This window comes from Oncorhynchus nerka, linkage group LG27, assembly GCF_034236695.1.
Source record: "Oncorhynchus nerka isolate Pitt River linkage group LG27, Oner_Uvic_2.0, whole genome shotgun sequence".
NCBI lineage: Eukaryota > Metazoa > Chordata > Actinopteri > Salmoniformes > Salmonidae > Oncorhynchus > Oncorhynchus nerka.
Window position 1 is genome coordinate 67,694,317 of NC_088422.1, and position 17,398 is coordinate 67,711,714.

General features: G+C 42.9%; 1 protein-coding gene across 3 annotated transcripts in view; it reads left to right on the forward strand.

Annotated features, from left to right (window-relative positions):
• LOC115112197 (neuroplastin-like) overlaps nucleotides 1-17,398 on the forward strand; it is a 48,740-nt gene that overhangs the window by 27,125 nt on the left and 4,217 nt on the right. Inside the window, exons 5-12 of one of the 3 annotated variants that reach the window (XM_065011914.1) lie at nucleotides 1,345-1,478; nucleotides 4,241-4,514; nucleotides 9,672-9,693; nucleotides 15,695-15,740; nucleotides 15,931-16,041; nucleotides 16,474-16,670; nucleotides 16,841-16,881; nucleotides 16,991-17,393. In XM_065011914.1, coding sequence (XP_064867986.1) covers nucleotides 1,345-1,478; nucleotides 4,241-4,514; nucleotides 9,672-9,693; nucleotides 15,695-15,740; nucleotides 15,931-15,942 — 488 coding nt within the window. In that variant the 3' untranslated portion in view covers nucleotides 15,943-16,041; nucleotides 16,474-16,670; nucleotides 16,841-16,881; nucleotides 16,991-17,393. Of the gene's footprint in view, nucleotides 1-1,344; nucleotides 1,479-4,240; nucleotides 4,515-9,671; nucleotides 9,694-15,694; nucleotides 16,042-16,473; nucleotides 16,671-16,840; nucleotides 16,882-16,990; nucleotides 17,394-17,398 lie in introns of those variants that run through there. The other 2 variants (XM_065011913.1, XM_029639068.2) reach the window with 2 other exon arrangements.

Consider the following 17,398-nt stretch of genomic DNA (forward strand, 5'->3'; position numbering starts at 1 on the left):
GTCAAATTGAAAACATTATTGGCATTGTTTAATTCAACTTTCATAATAGCAAGCTAGGACTGATGGTTTGGTTAGTAAACTTGTTAGCTGTTTCAGTGGATGTTGAACACATTTCTTCCTGAAAATTAACAAATTTCTAGCAGTAAATGTGTTCAAATATAACCATGGTATGCAAGGGATAATCAACTCGGGGCTCTATGCGTCACATGGAAAATAATGCAACTTCGTGGAAGGTTAGTTCCACTCCACACGATCATCAACTTTGAGCTCAAATGCTTTTTAAATTCAGTGGAGAGATGGGAGGTATCAAAAACAGTAAATAGAAATGGGACCTAATCGCCTCTTCCAGATAGGCCACCAGAAGTTGCCTCTTTTCGATATATTTCTGACACACAGGCAGACAGACACATCCACACAGCAGCACTGTAGCTCAATAATCTGCTGCTGGGGGTGTGAAATGGAAGATTTCTGCCTGTTTTGGCGCCACTCAGAGGGCAGTCAGTCTCCATGCTGTCAGTCCGTCACAGTGGAAGTGAGCTGGGGATAACGAAGACGGAGATAAACGTGGCCCCTCCCCCACTAGCCAGAGAGCACGTGTTCACCATAGTTACAGTAGGAAGGATGATGTCACTTTGAGCTCAAGCCACTGCTGCTCAATCATCCTCCACGACAACGGCCACCGCGTGCTGCAGAAAACGCTGCAGCACCAGGCCAGCTTCTCCACTGATCCTGCTTAATTGCATGGAAGGAATTACCGTAATTTCAAGGATTAGCAAAAGGCTGTGGCAGTTGTCTCCCGGCTCCAGAGCCGAGTTAAACAGACGATTCTGTCTGAAAACCCAGGGTGTTGCTGGGTTGGAGAATTTCACCTTTGAGATAATCTCTCAGTCATTCGTTGACTGGCGTCTATGAACTGAAACTCTGCAAGATATGTAGGCCTACACCTTCAAAAGGCAGACTTGGAAATAAGCCACAGCAAACCATGAGCTCTACCTTTTAAAGAAACTTGGCAATTGAATAAAACAGCTAAATGTGTCCCTGCCTCGATCACTGTGGTGATAAAGCACTGATTCCAGTGTAGGTCCATCTCCAGGGAAGTCAGTGCCTCACAGCTAAATCACGTAACAATTACCCAAATCCTTTCTTAATTTGCCATCACTTTCATGTACATCCTAATGTTAGTTACCATAATCAAAATAGGTCCCGACAGATTTAACTATATTCTGACGTCTTGTTATTTAGAGAAGCCGATGAAGAACACCTTTGACACAAACATGGAACGTCTTGCATAAAATTTTGAATTTTTATTCAAATGCATTTCACTCCCTTTTCCCCTTGTTTTAGCGGCACCTGAGATCACGGGCCACAAGCGCAGTGACAATAAGAACGAGGGGCAGAGTGCTCTGTTGTACTGTAAGTCTGTGGGCTACCCCTTTCCCATCTGGACATGGCGTAAACTGGATGGCTCAAACTACATGGTACGTGTCCTCTTCCTTGGCTCTATATAATGCTAGATCAGGGGTTCCCAAACTTTCTTAGCCCACGACCCCATTTTGATATCTGAACATTATCAAATATCAAAGCCAATTGTTTACTTTTTTATTTGGGGCTATGGCTGTCAATTGAAAATGATTCTGGCATAAAGTATCTTATCTCACCGCCACTAATGAAATGGGTGTGCTTGATGAATGTCGTGGCGGAGCTTCTCAAAGTCAGGGGGCGTGGTCGACAGTGTGCACCTCATCTCTGCTGTCACATCCAACCTGGATCAATATTTGGTTATAATGCAGACGAGAGCACTGACGGTGCTTTCAAATCGACTGGGAACTCTGAGAAATACGAGGTCAAATCATGACGTCAGTGATGTTCAGGTTGGAAAGTCAGAGCTCAAGAAAGAGGCCCGAGTTGCCGAGTTCGAATTCCCAGTTGAATGACCGTTCAAAATGATTTTCCCCAGTCGGAGCTCATTTTTTCCAGAGTTCACAGTTTTCTTGAACGCACTGAAGTCGGAAGTCAGAGATTTCCAAGTTCCCAGTTGTTTTGAACGCGGCATTAATGCTCAGCGGGAGACGGCAGGGTATTATTCCCTTTGAGTCGGAAACCAAAACTCCTCCGTAGTGACCCGTGAATGCATTTGGTCACAAGACAGTTCAATCAGCTGTTCGATTTCACACCGGCATGTCAACTGAGCCAGGATCACAGTCAAACGGATTAGGAAGTAGGTCGCAAAGTGCTCTTCCAAGCTTTGGAGGTGAGCAGTCATGACTCATGTGGGACACTTACTGATGCTGTTTTCGGTTAGAAACAGGCACAGCGAAGGGGGCATGGTTTGCTTTTGAAAGACTCTCTCTCCAATAAGAATTCTTTCCTCTGAATCCACTGATTCGGTCACTCATCTGTAGAAGGATTTTGTATTTCCCCTGCATGCTTGTGTTCAATTTGGTCAGTTTCCAAAATACGTCTGTTACATATGCAAGGAGACACATTTTATTTTCATTACACATAAAGTCAACCATGTCATTTTTTTTGTGAATGACAACAGTTGTGAATGACAACCTCTCAATGCAAAAACTCTTTCTAACCACGAAGCCTCGGGGTGAAATAGAACCCTGTCAGGCTCTGATCCCATATCTCCACATGGTGGACGTGGTTTGATGTATACTGAACAAAAATATAAACACAACATGTAAAGTGTTGGTCCGATGTTTATGAGCTGAAATAAAAGACCCCAGAAAGTGTCCATATGCACAAAAAGCGTATTTCTCTCAAATGCCAAGATAATCCATCTACCTGACAGGTGAGGCATATCAATAAATTGATTAAACAACATGATCATTACACAGGTGCACCTTGTGCTGGGGACAATAAAAGGCCACTCTTAAATGTGCAGTTTTGCCACAGATGTCTTATGTTTTGAGAGAGCATACAATTGGCATACTGACTGCATGAAGAGCTGCTGCCAGATAATTTAATGTTAATTTCTCTACCAAAAGCCGCCTCCAACATCATTTTAGAGAATTTGGTAGTACGCTCAACCGGCCTCACAACTGCAGACCGCATGCAACCACGCCAGCCCAGGACCTCCACATCCGGCTTCTTCACCTGCGGGATCATCTGAGACCAGCCACCCAGACAGCTGATGAAACTGAGGAGTATTTCTGTCTGTAATAAAGCCCTTTAGTGTGAAAAAACGTATTCTGATTGCCTATGCCCTCCCAGGCCCACCCATGGCTGCACCACTGCCCAGTCATGTAAAATCCATAGATTCAATTGACTGGTTTCCTTATATGAACTGTAACTCAGTAAAATCCTTGAAATTGTTGCATGTTATGTTTATATTTTTGTTCAGTATTGTTTACAATCAGTTACCTGCTGCAGTATACAGTATCTCAGAGTTCTGCGTTCAGCTCTTTTGTAATCAGTTGCTCTCGGTGTATAATACAATGCGTCCATATGGCAGAGGGAGACACATTCATAACTAGAGAGCAGAGGCCTGTCTGTTTTTCGTCGATATAGCTACGCAGCACACTGAACATCCCCTGTGCCGTTTCATGCTCGGGAATCGTGAGGCAGAACAATATGTCCTCGTGAATAGCATCCCCTGACATGTATAGCCAACAAAACTCATCCATGGGCATCTCGGCCCTCACAGCTAGCGTCCATTTAGAGAGCATTAGCTGGGAAGTTTTTGAGATGTACAGTCAGTTTTCTCTTGATTACTAGCAAAAGCATAAAATCTTTAGCAGTGTTATCTGACAAAGGTATTGATGTGAGTTTCTGTGCCTCTGCCTCCCCACACATTGTTTTCACCATATCAATTGTAGCCGGTAATATCAGAGTCTCTGCAATAGTGTGTGGTTTCATAGCGTAGCGAGCCTAGTCATTCACCGTGGGAATGATTCAAGTGCAACAGTCAAGTGCAGCCCTTTCCCATGATCTAAGGGGGCTCTCTGGTTGAACTTTAGAATTCAATCATTTTCATTTAGATTAAGGTTAACCACATCAAAAAATGATTTTGAGATACAAAGATGATATTATAATATCCATATTTTCTTTGGTACATGCATCCCCCCCAGGATTTTAAAAATTCTCCCACGTCCCCATTGTCATATCAGGTGACCCCGCATGGACTCTAGTTTGCGAACCGGTGTGCTAAACTACTGTGATAACTGTCTGGAATGTGATCATAAAATTGTCTGTAACATATAAATCATTGATATGCTAATTTACCCTCCTCTAGGAAATCGATAACTCCTCTGGCCGCTTCTTCATCACCAACAAAGACAACTACACAGAGCTGAACATCGTCAACCTGAACCGCACCTCGGACCCTGGTGAATACCAGTGCAACGCTACCAACCACATTGGCACCAAGTCCATGTCGTCCATCCTGCGAGTGCGCAGCCACCTGGCACCCCTCTGGCCCTTCCTGGGGGTGCTAGCGGAGATCATCATCCTGGTGGTCATCATCGTAGTGTATGAAAAACGCAAGAGGCCAGACGATGTGTTGGACGGTAAGACAACGTTAAATATAGTATTATATTGTATCTCTTTGGGGAGACGGACAACCTCTCGCCATGTTGTCATCGTCAGGCCTGTTTGATTATTATACTGGTCAGCGTTACTGGATGCTGTCATTGAAATGACTGTACAGTACGTTACCTTAACAGGAAAAGGGGTTATCGATCTCAACTTAAAGAGACCAACATGCTAGCAGCGGCAGGGAGTATGTACTGATTCAAGCAGTACTTCTGGCCATGGGGTAAAATCAGGGAGGAAGAGGGAATTAGGCTGCTGTTCCTGGAACAATACAAAGACATTCTCACTCCAGTTAAACAATGATTCAAATATCTGATTATGGGGCTGCACTCAGCTAAAAGTTCAACAGCCATCAAGAACCAATTCAAACAGGGTTCCTCTACCATCAGCACACACATTAATTACACTGTTACCAAGTGAACATGTTGCGGAGGCTATAAACACGGTGCTGAATATTCATGACGCTGACTCTGCTGTGTTAGCAGTAGCAGCGGAGACCCACTGTGAATAATTGACCTCTGTCGGGGGACACGCTCCCTGGATGCTCCGTCAGTACTGAGAAGGGAGACAGAGACACCGCTGGCTGTCAAGCAGCGCAGCGCCACACATTAGCTGCATAATAATATGACCTTTAGAGATGCTCCACATTAGTAAACCAGGAGGGGGTCCACAGCTAACCTTTTAAATGAAAGAGTTGAAGTGCCGTTGCGGTCTCGCTAATGATGATAACCAGGGACCATTTTATCACCCGTCTGGAGAACTGATCAATTCATTTCATTGACAATAATTTGAGACAGGAAATCAGGGGAAGTTTGATGTGTTATTTTGGCTTTGTCCTACAAGTTCTGCCTATGGCTGAGGGCTTAAAGTAGAGAATCAAAAATCCCTGTTCCCTACTCCAATCAAAGCACGTCACACCCACAGGTAAATTATTCTCAAAGTAGCCTACGCTGGTAACTAGTTACTACTTTTACAGAGTAATATCTGTCCTAATGGCAAAACCACTTGATAACATACAATAATATAAACTGTTAAAGCTAGATTCAAAAGTGTCAAAGTCAAACAAAGGTTTAAGCATTTGAGTGTAGACTCAAAGCCAAAAAGGCCGTGTGGCTTCACCCGCCTATGGTTCTATCAACTTTATTCAGGATATCAGGAAGATATGAATTCATTGGTTAATATGACTTCTTTCCCCCTCTCTCCAAATGGCATCATTATCTAAACGGTTGGTAAGTGAGAGATCTTGCATGTTTTCAGAGAATGATTTCTTTATTTGATCCGTTTCTACTACAGTCCATCCAGACGACCATGTCAACACCCTTCTATCAGATGATTTGACTACAAGTTGTTTGGCATCTTTGCATAGACAATATATATGTTGAAATTATGTATATATTCCATTCGTAGTCATCTCCATTTAGTGGGGCCAATGCAGTTTGACATGTTTTCTCCTGTATAGGTGGTGGTCTCTGATGTTTAAAACATATATTGCTATCAGCCTACTGAAATGCACTGCTAGGTCTTGTTTATAGCTGTATACATTTTATACAAGTCTTTTTCACTTGTCTTATATAGGAGTGGTCAATCACTCAAACCGCCCCACACAAATGAGGATGCACTCTAGGTTCCCCAAGGCAATGATAGCATCTACGGTATATCAGAAAAAAGAAAACAGGGTAGATTAAAAATATAAATGATGCATACTTCTATTTCTGAAGTCTGAATTGTGTATGCACTGTATAATCCTTCCAGCGTTAAATATGTTAAAAATTTGTGTTAAAAATACACTGCAGTACACGATTAAACAGAAATTATGCAAAGTCACCAATAAAGTAAGCATTGGCTTTGTGCACAGTGTGAAGACAGTGTAGTGCTTTGAGAAATACCAACCAATCTCCTGCACCCGTAGTAGGCAAGGCCTCTAGTTTGGCAAGGGCTTATGTACAGGAGGGGGAGAGAGAGAGAACGGGCTTTGGTGTAGAACAGAGGTTGATACTTTTTTGGCCCCCCAACGAGTAGATGAAGGTAGATTATCTGCCATGGTCATATCAACCGAATCAGAGATGCACACTGCATCACTTATGCTACTAGCCAGCTCTGAAATCTCCTTTTGGTATCCTCTATACCACAAGAGCTTTGTTATAAACTCAGTTATGAAAACTTAGGACACTAAAGAGGCCTTTCTAATGACTCTGAAAAACACCAAAAGAAAGATGCCCAGGGTTCCTGCTCATTTGCGTGAACGTGCCTTAGGCATGCTGCAAGGAGGCATGAGGACTGCAGATGTGGCCAGGGAAATAAATTGCAATGTTCGTATTGTGAGACGCCTGAGACAGCGCTACAGGGAGACAGAGCGGACAGCTGATCGTCCTCGCAGTGGCAGACCACGTGTAACAACACCTGCACAGGATCGGTACATCTGAACATCACACCTGCGGGACAGGTACAGGATGGCAACAACAACTGCCTCAGTTACACCAGGAACGCACAATCCCTCCTACAATCCCTCCCTCCTAAGACTGTCTGCAATAGGCTGCGAGAGGCTGGACTGAGGGCTTGTAAGCCTGTTGTAAGGCAGGTCCTCACCAGACATCACCGGCAACAACGTCACCTATGGGCACAAACCCACCGTTGCTGGACCAGACAGGACTAGCAAAAAGTGCTCTTCACTGACGAGTTGCGGTTTTGTCTCACCGGGGGTGATGGTCGGATTTGCGTTTATTGTCGAAGGAATGAGCGGTACACTGAGGCGTGCACTCTATAGCGGGATCGATTTGGAGTTGGAGGGTCCGTCATGGTCTGGGGCGGTGTGTCACATCATCAATGACAACTGCGCTAGTTGTCATTGCAGGCAATCTCAACGCTGTGCGTTACAGGGAAGACATCCTCCTCCCTCATGTGGTACCCTACCTACAGGCTCATCCTGACATGACCCTCCAGCATGACAATGCCACCAGCCATACTGCTCGTTCTGTGCGTGATTTCCTGCAAGACAGGAATGTCAGTGTTCTGGCCAGCAAAGAGCCCGGATCTCAATCCCATTGAGCACGTCTGGGACCTGTTGAATCGGAGGGTGAGGGCTTGGGCCATTCCCCCCAGAAATGTCCGGGAACTTGCAGGTGCATTGGTGGAAGAGGGGAGTAACATCTCACAGCAAGAACTGGCAAATCTGGTGCAGTCCATGAGGAGGAGATGCACTGCAGTACTTAATGCAGCTGGTGGTCACACCAGATACTGACTGTTACTTTTGATTTTGACCCCCCCCCAGAATCCGTGTGGATGAGGCAAGGTAGACCAACAAGACGTGACTGGTCTGGGCCATATCTGATCTTGTGAAGGCTACTGGACATGCACATGGGTTAATCATACATAGACAACACCAGCCTGAACTTGTGAAGACCTTTGGACAGGAACATTAGCTAATCAGTTATAAGCACCAGTAGGAGTGGGCATGTCATGCCACCAATAGAATTTATGCGTCAATGTCTGAGCCAATAAGAGAATGGAAACTCAGCAAGACAACAAGATTCATAAAGTGGAGTGACAATGTTATGGGTAAGTATGGGTAAGACTGTATAAAAGCCAATTACTAAGAGTGAAGAGTCAGTTCTTCCATGGAATTGCTCGGCTTTGTTACTGTTTGTAATAGTCTATTTGAATTCACAAGCTCCGGGTATCTGAGAAGTATTTGATTCAACATTTCCACGACAGTATCAGCACTGATAATACACTGCCAAGTGCTCCAAAGCAAAGGTTGACATTTTTTAAAGAGCAAAAACATTTTTAAATAACCGTGTGAGGGTTCCACTTTCTTTTACTGTGTGGGATCATTAGGAAACAACCAGGAAAAATTATGACATTATGCAAAATGTAGGATGGCGAGTCGCCTAGCGGTTAAGAGCGTTGAGCCAGTAACCAAAAGGTCGCTGGTTCGAATCCCTGAGCTGACTAGGTGAAAAGTCACTCTGAATTAACGCATCTTCTAAATGACTAAACTGTAAAAATGTAATGCAGAGCATATCAACCCATTGGCATACAATAATAACTTGCTGAATACATTGATATTACCCTGGCTATACTCTTAATATTATCCACACTGTAAAAGTCAGGGTTTTTGTTTGTTTGCAATTTCATAACTTGAATCACATATTCTAAACATTATCTGGATATCTCTGCACCCAGGGGCTAGTTGTGAGTGAACTCAGATGGTAGTGTAAGGGTGGAAAAAGGTGGGGATTGGGAACGCACGAACAGATTAGCCCCCTCTGTCCCCAAAACTGTCTCACATGCAGCCATTCTGTCCCGTCTCACATTGTGACCACCATACCCCCATTTAACTGCCAATGGCATGCTGCTGCTCTCTGGGCCGTATTCATAAATCATCTCAATAGTTTAGTGCTGATCTAGGATCAATTCCCCCCCTCTCTATATAACCTTACGGATTATGATCTAAATCTAAAAAGCAAACTGATCCTACATCCGCACTTCTACTCTGAAATGGTTTATGAATACGTGCCCCAGATCTCTGGTTGCATGCTACTGAACACACTTTCACTCCCCATGTTTACTATACTGACCTACTGACCCATTCTTTCTCGTGTGTGTGGTCAAAAACATGTACTAACTAGCTAATCACTCTAATGTGCAATGCCCACTCACACTGCATGCTGCTGTGCAATTCAACTCTACACCAAAAACGCTATTCCAATAAAACATGTTCACGTAAAGTCTTTTATTGTCAGACTCAGTCAAATAAAAAATGCAAACCTAGATACCTTAAATAGTCAACTTTATTACTAGAACTTCGTTATTCTGTAATGACAAATGGAACTTGGGAACAACCCATGCAAAATAGCCATACCGTGGGATCCACAAGGGAACTCGAAGAATGTTAACATCAGTTGCAAACGTGTAATACGTCACACTGACGTGATGTGACTGCATTTTAAACTGCTAGTCATGCAACAATCATGTAATTGAATCCATTTGATATTTAATTACAGTTAAGATGTCAACAACATTTGAAAGAAAATATGGGAGCAGTGTGTTGGACACTTCTGAGGGACGACCATGTTGTCTAATATTCCATTGTTTTTGTGCTCTTTCCCTTCTTCTCTCCCCTCGTGACGAAGATGATGAGCCAGCCGCACCAACGTAAGTATGATAAATATTCTGTTTTCTCTACAATAAAAAAATATAATATACTGTGCATTCGGAAAGTATTCAGAGCCCTTGGCTTTATCCACATTTTGTTACGTTACAGCCTTATTTTTATTTTTATCTATCTACACACAATACCCCATAATGACAAAGCAAAAACAGGTTTTTATACATTTTGCAAATGTATAAAAAGAAAACAACTGATATCACATTTACATAAGTATTCAGACCCTTTACTCAGTACATTGTAGAAGCATCCTTGGCAGAGATTACAGTCTCGAGTCTTCTTGGGTATGTCGCTACAGTGGTTGCTCCTTTAAAAGTTGTGTCATACTGCGGCACACCTTGCGGGCTACCGCAGCATTCTGTGGCACGTCATTTAATTGTCAGACATTTTTTGTGTTAATGCAAGTTAGTGCTAGTTTGACCACCAGAGGGCATCTGGTGGGAGACCAGGGTTCAATTCCCCAACCGGGAAGAAGGAGTAGGCTGTCCTTGTAATTAAGAATTTGTTCTCAACTGATTCCATATGTGTTATTTCATATTTGTGATGTCTTCACTATTATTCTACAATGTAGAAAATAGTAAAAATATAGAAAAATCCTGTAATGAGTAGGTGTGTCCAAACTTTTGACTGGTACTTTCTTAATTAATTTGATTAATATTATGGTGTTTCTATTCCATGAAAAACGAAAAACTCTCTGGGTAAATTCAGACTGTTTCGCTCTCGGCACGCACGGGACGTTCGGGCCGAGGAGTAGGGTTGATTTGAGCATTCTGGCCTTACAACGGCAGTCAAGCACCCAAGCTAACGTTGGTTAGCTTGCTAGCTACTTCCAGACACAAATGAGACCACTCTGACCATTTTACTCGCCCTAGCAGAGCTGTTTAAGCAGTTTTCGTGTTAACCAGGGCGTTGGTGACTAACTGTGCTGCTAGAAACAATTTAACGGATGTTGAGCGCTCGTAAATTAATTATTCTGCGCTCTGGTACATTCAGATGAGAGTGCTCTGAAAATGGAGGAGATCGCCAGAGCGAATTTACGAAAGCACCGAATGTCCATTGAGAACACACAACGACTATACCATTTAGCTAAGCTAAGAATGACAGGAATAATCAAGTCAATAAACTTTGGATAGTTAGATAGCCTATAGTTAATATACTGTCAAGTTTGATGTATAAGTGAGTAAGACCTTTAAACAGGTCAACATACACAAGGCTGCGGGGCCAGACGGATTACCAGGACTTGTGCTCCGGGCATGTGCTGACCAGCTGGCAGATGTCTTCACTGACATTTTCAACATGTCCCTGATTGAGTCTGTAATACCAACATGTTTCAAGCAGACCACCATAGTCCGTGTGCCAAAGATCACAAAGGCAACCTGCCTAAATAACTACAGACCCATAGCACTCACGTCTGTAGCCATGAAGTGCTTTGAAATTTTGGTAATGGCTCACATCAACCATTATCCCAGAAACCCTAGACCCACTCCAATTTGCATACCGCCCAAGCAGATCCACAGATGATGAAATCTCTATTGCACTCCACACTGCTCTTTCCCACCTGGACAAAAGGAACACTTATGTGAGAATGCTATTCACTGACTACAGCTCAGCGTTCAACACCATAGTACCCTCAAAGCTCATCACTAAGCTGGGACTAAACACCTCCCTCTGCAACTGGATCCTGGACTTCCTGATAGGCTGCCCCCAGGTGGTGAGGGTAGGTAGCAACACATCTGCGTGCTTGCTCAGTCCCCTCCTGTACTCCCTGTTCACCCACGACTGCATGGCCAGGCACGACTCCAACACCATCATTAAGTTTGCAGACGACACAACAGTGCCTGATCACAGACAACGATGAGACAGCCTATAGGGAGAAGTTCAGAGACCTGGCTGGGTGGTGCCAGAATAACAACCTATCCCTCAACGTAACCAAGACTAAGGAGATGATTGTGGACTACAGGAAAAGGAGGACCGAGCACGCCCCCATTCTCATTGACAGGGCTGTAGTGGAGCATTTTGAGAGCTTCAAGTTCCTTGGTGTCCACATCAATAACAAACTAGAATGGTCCAAACACACCAAGACAGTCGTGAAGAGGGCACAACAAAGCCTATTCCCCATCAGCGTTCCACTGGATGTCATAAGGTGAACGCACCAATTTGTAAGTCGCTCTGGATAAGAGCGTCTGCTAAATGACTTAAATGTAAATGTAATCAGCAAACTAAAAAGATTTGGCATGGGTCCAGAGATCCTCAAAAGGTTCAACAGCTGCAACATCGAGAGCATCCTGACTGGTTGCATCACTGTCTGGTACGGCAATTGCTCAGCCTCAGACTGCAAGGCACTACAGAGGGTAGTGCGTACGGCCCAGTACATCACTGGGACTAAGCTGCATGCCATCCAGGACCTCTACACCAGGCGGTGTCAGAGGAAGGCCCTAAAAATTGTCAAAGACCCCAGCCACCTCAGTCATAGACTATTCTCTCTACTACCGCATGGCAACAGTTTTTATCCCCAAGCCATAAGACTCCTGAAGAGGTAATCAAATGGCTACCCGGACTATTTGCATTGTGTGCCTCCCCAACCCCCCACCCAACCCCTCTTTTTACGCTGCTGCTACTCTCTGTTTATCAGAGATGCATAGTCACTTTAACTATACAGTCATGGCCAAAAGTTTTGAGAATGACACAAATATGAATTTACACAAAGTTAGCTGCTTCAGTGTCTTTAGATATTTTTGTCAGATGTTACTGTGGAAGACTGAAGTATAATTACAAACAGTTCATAAGTGTCAAAGGCTTTTATTGACAATTACATGAAGTTGATACAAGAGTCAATATTTGCAGTGTTGACCCTTCTTTTTCAAGACCACTGCAATCCGCCCTGGCATGCTGTCAATTAACTTCTGGGCCTCATCCTGTCTGATGGCAGCCCATTCTTGCATAATCAATGCTTGGAGTTTGTCAGAATTTGTGGGTTTTTGTTTGTCCACCCACCTCATGAGGATTGACCACAAGTTCTCAATGGGATTAAGGTCTGGGAAGTTTCCTGGCCATGGACCCAAAATATCAATGTTTTGTTCCCTGAGCCACTTAGTTATCACTTTTGCCTCATGGCAAGTGCTCCATCATGCTGGAAAAGGCATTGTTCGTCACCAAATTGTTCCTGGATGGTTGTGAGAAGTTGCTCTCTGAGGATGTGTTGGTTCCATTCTTTATTCATGGCTGTGTTCTTTGGCAAAATTGTGAGTGAGCCCACTCCCTTGGCTGAGAAGCAACCCCACACATGAATGGTCTCAGGATGCTTTACTGTTGGCATGACACAGGACTGATGGTAGCGCTCACCTTGTCTTCTCCAGACAAGCTTTTTTCCGGATGCCCCAAACAATCAGAAAGGGGATTCATCAGAGAAAATGACTTAACCCCAGTCCTCAGCATTCCAATCCCTGTACCTTTTGCAGAATATCAGTCTGTCCCTGATGTTTTTCCTGGAGAGAAGTGGCTTCTTTGCTGCCCTTCTTGACACCAGGCCATCCTCCCAAAAGACTTCTCCTCACTGTGCGTGCAGATGCACTCACACCTGCCTGACATGACGTCAGCTGGTCCTTTTGTGGCAGGGATGAAATGCAGTGGAAATGTTTGGGGGTTGGGGATTCCGTTCATTTGCATGGCAAAGAGGGACGGTAATTAATTGCAATTCATCTGATCACTCTTCATAACATTCTGGAGTATATGCAAATTGCCATCATACAAACGGAGGCAGCAGACTTTGTGAAAAGTAATATTTGTGTCATTCTCAAAACTTTTGGCCACGACTGTACATTCATGTACATACTACCTCAATTGGGAAGACCAACCAGTGCTCCCGCCCGCCACCCACCAACCCCTCTTTTACGCTACTGCTACACTCTGTTCATCATATATGTATAGTCACTTTAACCAGGTCTACATGTACATACAACCTCAATCAGCCTGACTAACCGGTGTCTGTATGTAGCCTTGCTACTTTTATAGCCTCGCTACTGTATATAGCCTCTCTTTTTACTGTTGTTTTATTTCTTTACTTACCTATTGTTCACCTAATAACTTTTTTTGCACTATTGGTTAGAGCCTATTGGTAAGCATTTCACTGTAAGGTCTACCTACACCTGTTGTATTCGGCGCACGTGACAAATAAACGTTGTTTTGATTTATAACTACTAAGGTTATGTAGATAGCTAACATACCGGTAGATACTGCTGTAATGCTATGCAGCGTAGATAACAAATTGTCAGCAAACATAACGTGTAAGGTCATGTATTTATTTGACAAGTATTCACTTTATTACATTGAGTAGCAAGCTACCGCGAGGACGCGCTCTATCGACACTGCGGCTTGAGCATGCTTTTTGTGCAGTCGATAGCGGGCTGGACTTCGGGCAAGAAGGTTTAGGGTTCGAAACCTGCTCCCTGCTCGTTTCATTTGAAGTCGTGTACAATTATAAGTTTATTATTTGGTTTATATTGCCCATTCATTGTCAGTTAGAGACACAGTAGTGCATTGGGACCCAAAAGCATAATCAGTGCCCAAACTCCCCCTTGGTCATTAGGGCAAATCTGGTCTGTGATAGAACGTTTTTTTTTTTACACCTTGCTTGGCTATTAGACAATTATTTAGTAAAAGTTTAAGTCTATTGTTCAGCTATTAGCCCCCCTCCCCAACTTGCAACAAATTGTTGTTACTCCCATCTCGTTCCTCGCCCTCTTCCACGCGTCATTCTCTGCCTGAGTGGCTCGCTTGTGGGCATGCGTGCAGGATATGGCAGCATCTTCAGTTGTGCGTCAAGAATTCTGCATTGCAAGTTTGTATGAAGGTCTGGTTATTCACAAGCAAATTGTTTTATGCTATGGAAGTACATTTGTCTATTTTTGTCGAGAGCAAAACATTATTTTCAATCAAAAATAATTGTTCTGAAAGCAAAAGATGCTTCAAAATAAAAAAACAAATTTGCAATAAAATATTTTGTATTAGAGCGCAAAACATATTCGAGAACAAAAACCTGTATTTGAAAACAATTTTCGCTATCAACGCCCCTCCATTTTTTGAATGTCAGTTTGGCTTCAACCAATACTGCTCAGCCTTTCTTTCCGACACAAAGGAAGTCATAGCGGACACCTACGAAGGACTGTGTGATGATGGCATCTCAGGTAAGCAGCGCTGGGCGTTCTTCTGTCCAACTTCTACATAGCTAGTAGTTAGCTCCTATGATTCAGTGTCGGTTCATAACATTCTACTATATTACATAGATACAAACATTCCGTAGAATAATAAATCATGCAATTATTATTATCAAGCTAACCAAAAACATTTAGCTACGTATGCCTGTTCTCGCCATTTTCAGTTGAATTCATCTAACTTTCTTTCATGGCAACTCATTAGCAGGCTATGTCCTATTTGTTTCATAGTCGATATATAATCATATTTCATGACAGTGTAACGGATAGCTTTTTTACAGAAGGATGAAAGAACACAATATGTCTGCCAGGGAATGCTACTCTGATATGTGAGATGAAATGTTAGACCAGAAAGTCAGGGCCATTAATTAAGGCAAGGATGCCCCTTGCAGGCTTTAGAATGGTCAAAGGAAGTCTCCAAGTAATGGGCCATCGCGTACAATGGTGAAGAGTTAGGGTGTCTTTGCAGCGTGTCGATTGTGCAGGTATCATTGCCAGAACGATCCAGCTTCGTTGCATTGCTCGGCAAAAATACTCTGTTCCTGCTCCCCTGTCTCTCGTCCACATTGATACAAATCATAAATTGATAAGTTACTAAGATGTATGTCTCCATCAAATCTAAGAAGTTATTTGAACTTTTTTATTCTTACTTATTCGTAGACAAATGTTCAATGATGTATGCAATTGGAGTTGTTCTTCATCAACTGGTAATACATTAATAATGAAGCAAGTTCATAGGTTAAACAACTCACTTTTAATTCCAATGCTTTTTTTCAAGATACAACATTGTCATCTTTGGCAGTATAGATGGATTTTCAAGGAAGGTAAGTATATTATTTTGTATGCATATTTCCCATCACCTTCTGAACAACCACAATACCAGTCTGGTGTTAAGCTTTCTGTGCTGTATTGACGTCTCCTGAAAATGACACCTGCTGCTTTAGATTGAACAGTCATACCTCAGTTATTGTTTTCATATCTACAAAAAAAATAAGCTATGTTCTTTACTTTCAGAGTGCGAGCTGATCAAAGGGTCGAAAATGTAGATATTGACAGATGTATGTTCACTGTCCAAGGAACAGGCAGTGGGAACTTTATTTCTGGCACAAGTGTCCATAACCAGAGGTAATTAACCTCTTCTGTGTTATTTTTCTCTCTTCCTCTCTGCCTGTCTTGTTGAACATGGAACCTGTCTCACATGCATTAATTAAAAAACCCTTAAGATGTCAGCTGCTAATTTTCCGATTTACACCACATTAACACTCAGCCATTTTCACTGGACTATCAAGCCCGTTGCTGCCAAGTCCTGATTTCCCTGGGTGTTAGCCTTGCAATAACCAAGTGGTGAGACACATAGCCCTCTATATTTAAATGTTTAAGGTACACTCAGACAGGTGTCTGCGTCACAAAACAGTCAGTAACCACTCAGAGGCTCCCACAACTTGCATTTCTATAACCTCTGCCCCACTTCAGTGTTCACTATTCATGGAGGAAGACCACAGGTCCACAGAGATTAGGTTCCTCCCCCACACAAAACCTTTTCTTTCTCTCTGTTAGAGTGGAACGCTTATGGAGTGTTTGGAGTGCTGTGATATGTCAGTACTACAACTTGCTGCAGTTTGGAGGAAGAAGGCTACCTTGACCTGTCGAATTCTATCCACCTCTTCTGTGTGGGATATGTGTTCCTACCTCGTCTGCGGGCAGATCTGCACCATTTCACAGAGAGTTGGAATAATCACACTTTAAGTCCATAGGTGAACCTGACACCTCACCAGCTGTTGCCTTAGTACTACACAACGGATTAAAATGATCAAGTCATCCTCAAGCTTCAAGTGGTATTTATGTATTCATTTGTGATCTGGTGATGTAAAAGTCTAATAATGACATTATCTTCTATTTTTGTCCTCATGTGTCTGCTTTTCAGCATAAAGAACTCAGAGTTAATGATCAGTTTTGCATTTCAAGGTCAGTTTTGCATTTCACCTCCTGATAATTATGATGACTGACCGTGTTAGAATAAAAAAAACAAAGCTTAATCATGCTCTCTTTCTATCCATCGGTCTCTCGTCTGCAGGTATGTTTTGATGTGAGAGAGGAAGCCAGTCCCGTCATCGCCACCTCACCCGCTCTTAAGATAACCTTTGGGCCGACTGGGAGCCCAAGGCTGCTGGTTAGGAGAGACCACTAGAGACACAATGTAATTGTGATGAACTGAGAGAATATTAGGGTAGCACTGTAATTCATTAATCATATGCTGTCTTCCCTGCTCCTCTGTTTTACCTCTTTCCTTTTCTGTCTTCTACACCTCTCTCCCCACCTCCTCTTGGTTCCTCTTTTTTAAATGCACACAATTTGTGCATTGAAGTACAGATTTAACTTGTATTTGTAATATATTACAATTATAATATTTATAATGCATGTATTATGTATTTATAACACCTGGATAATGAACTTTCAATAAAGCGTTTCACATTCTCCACTG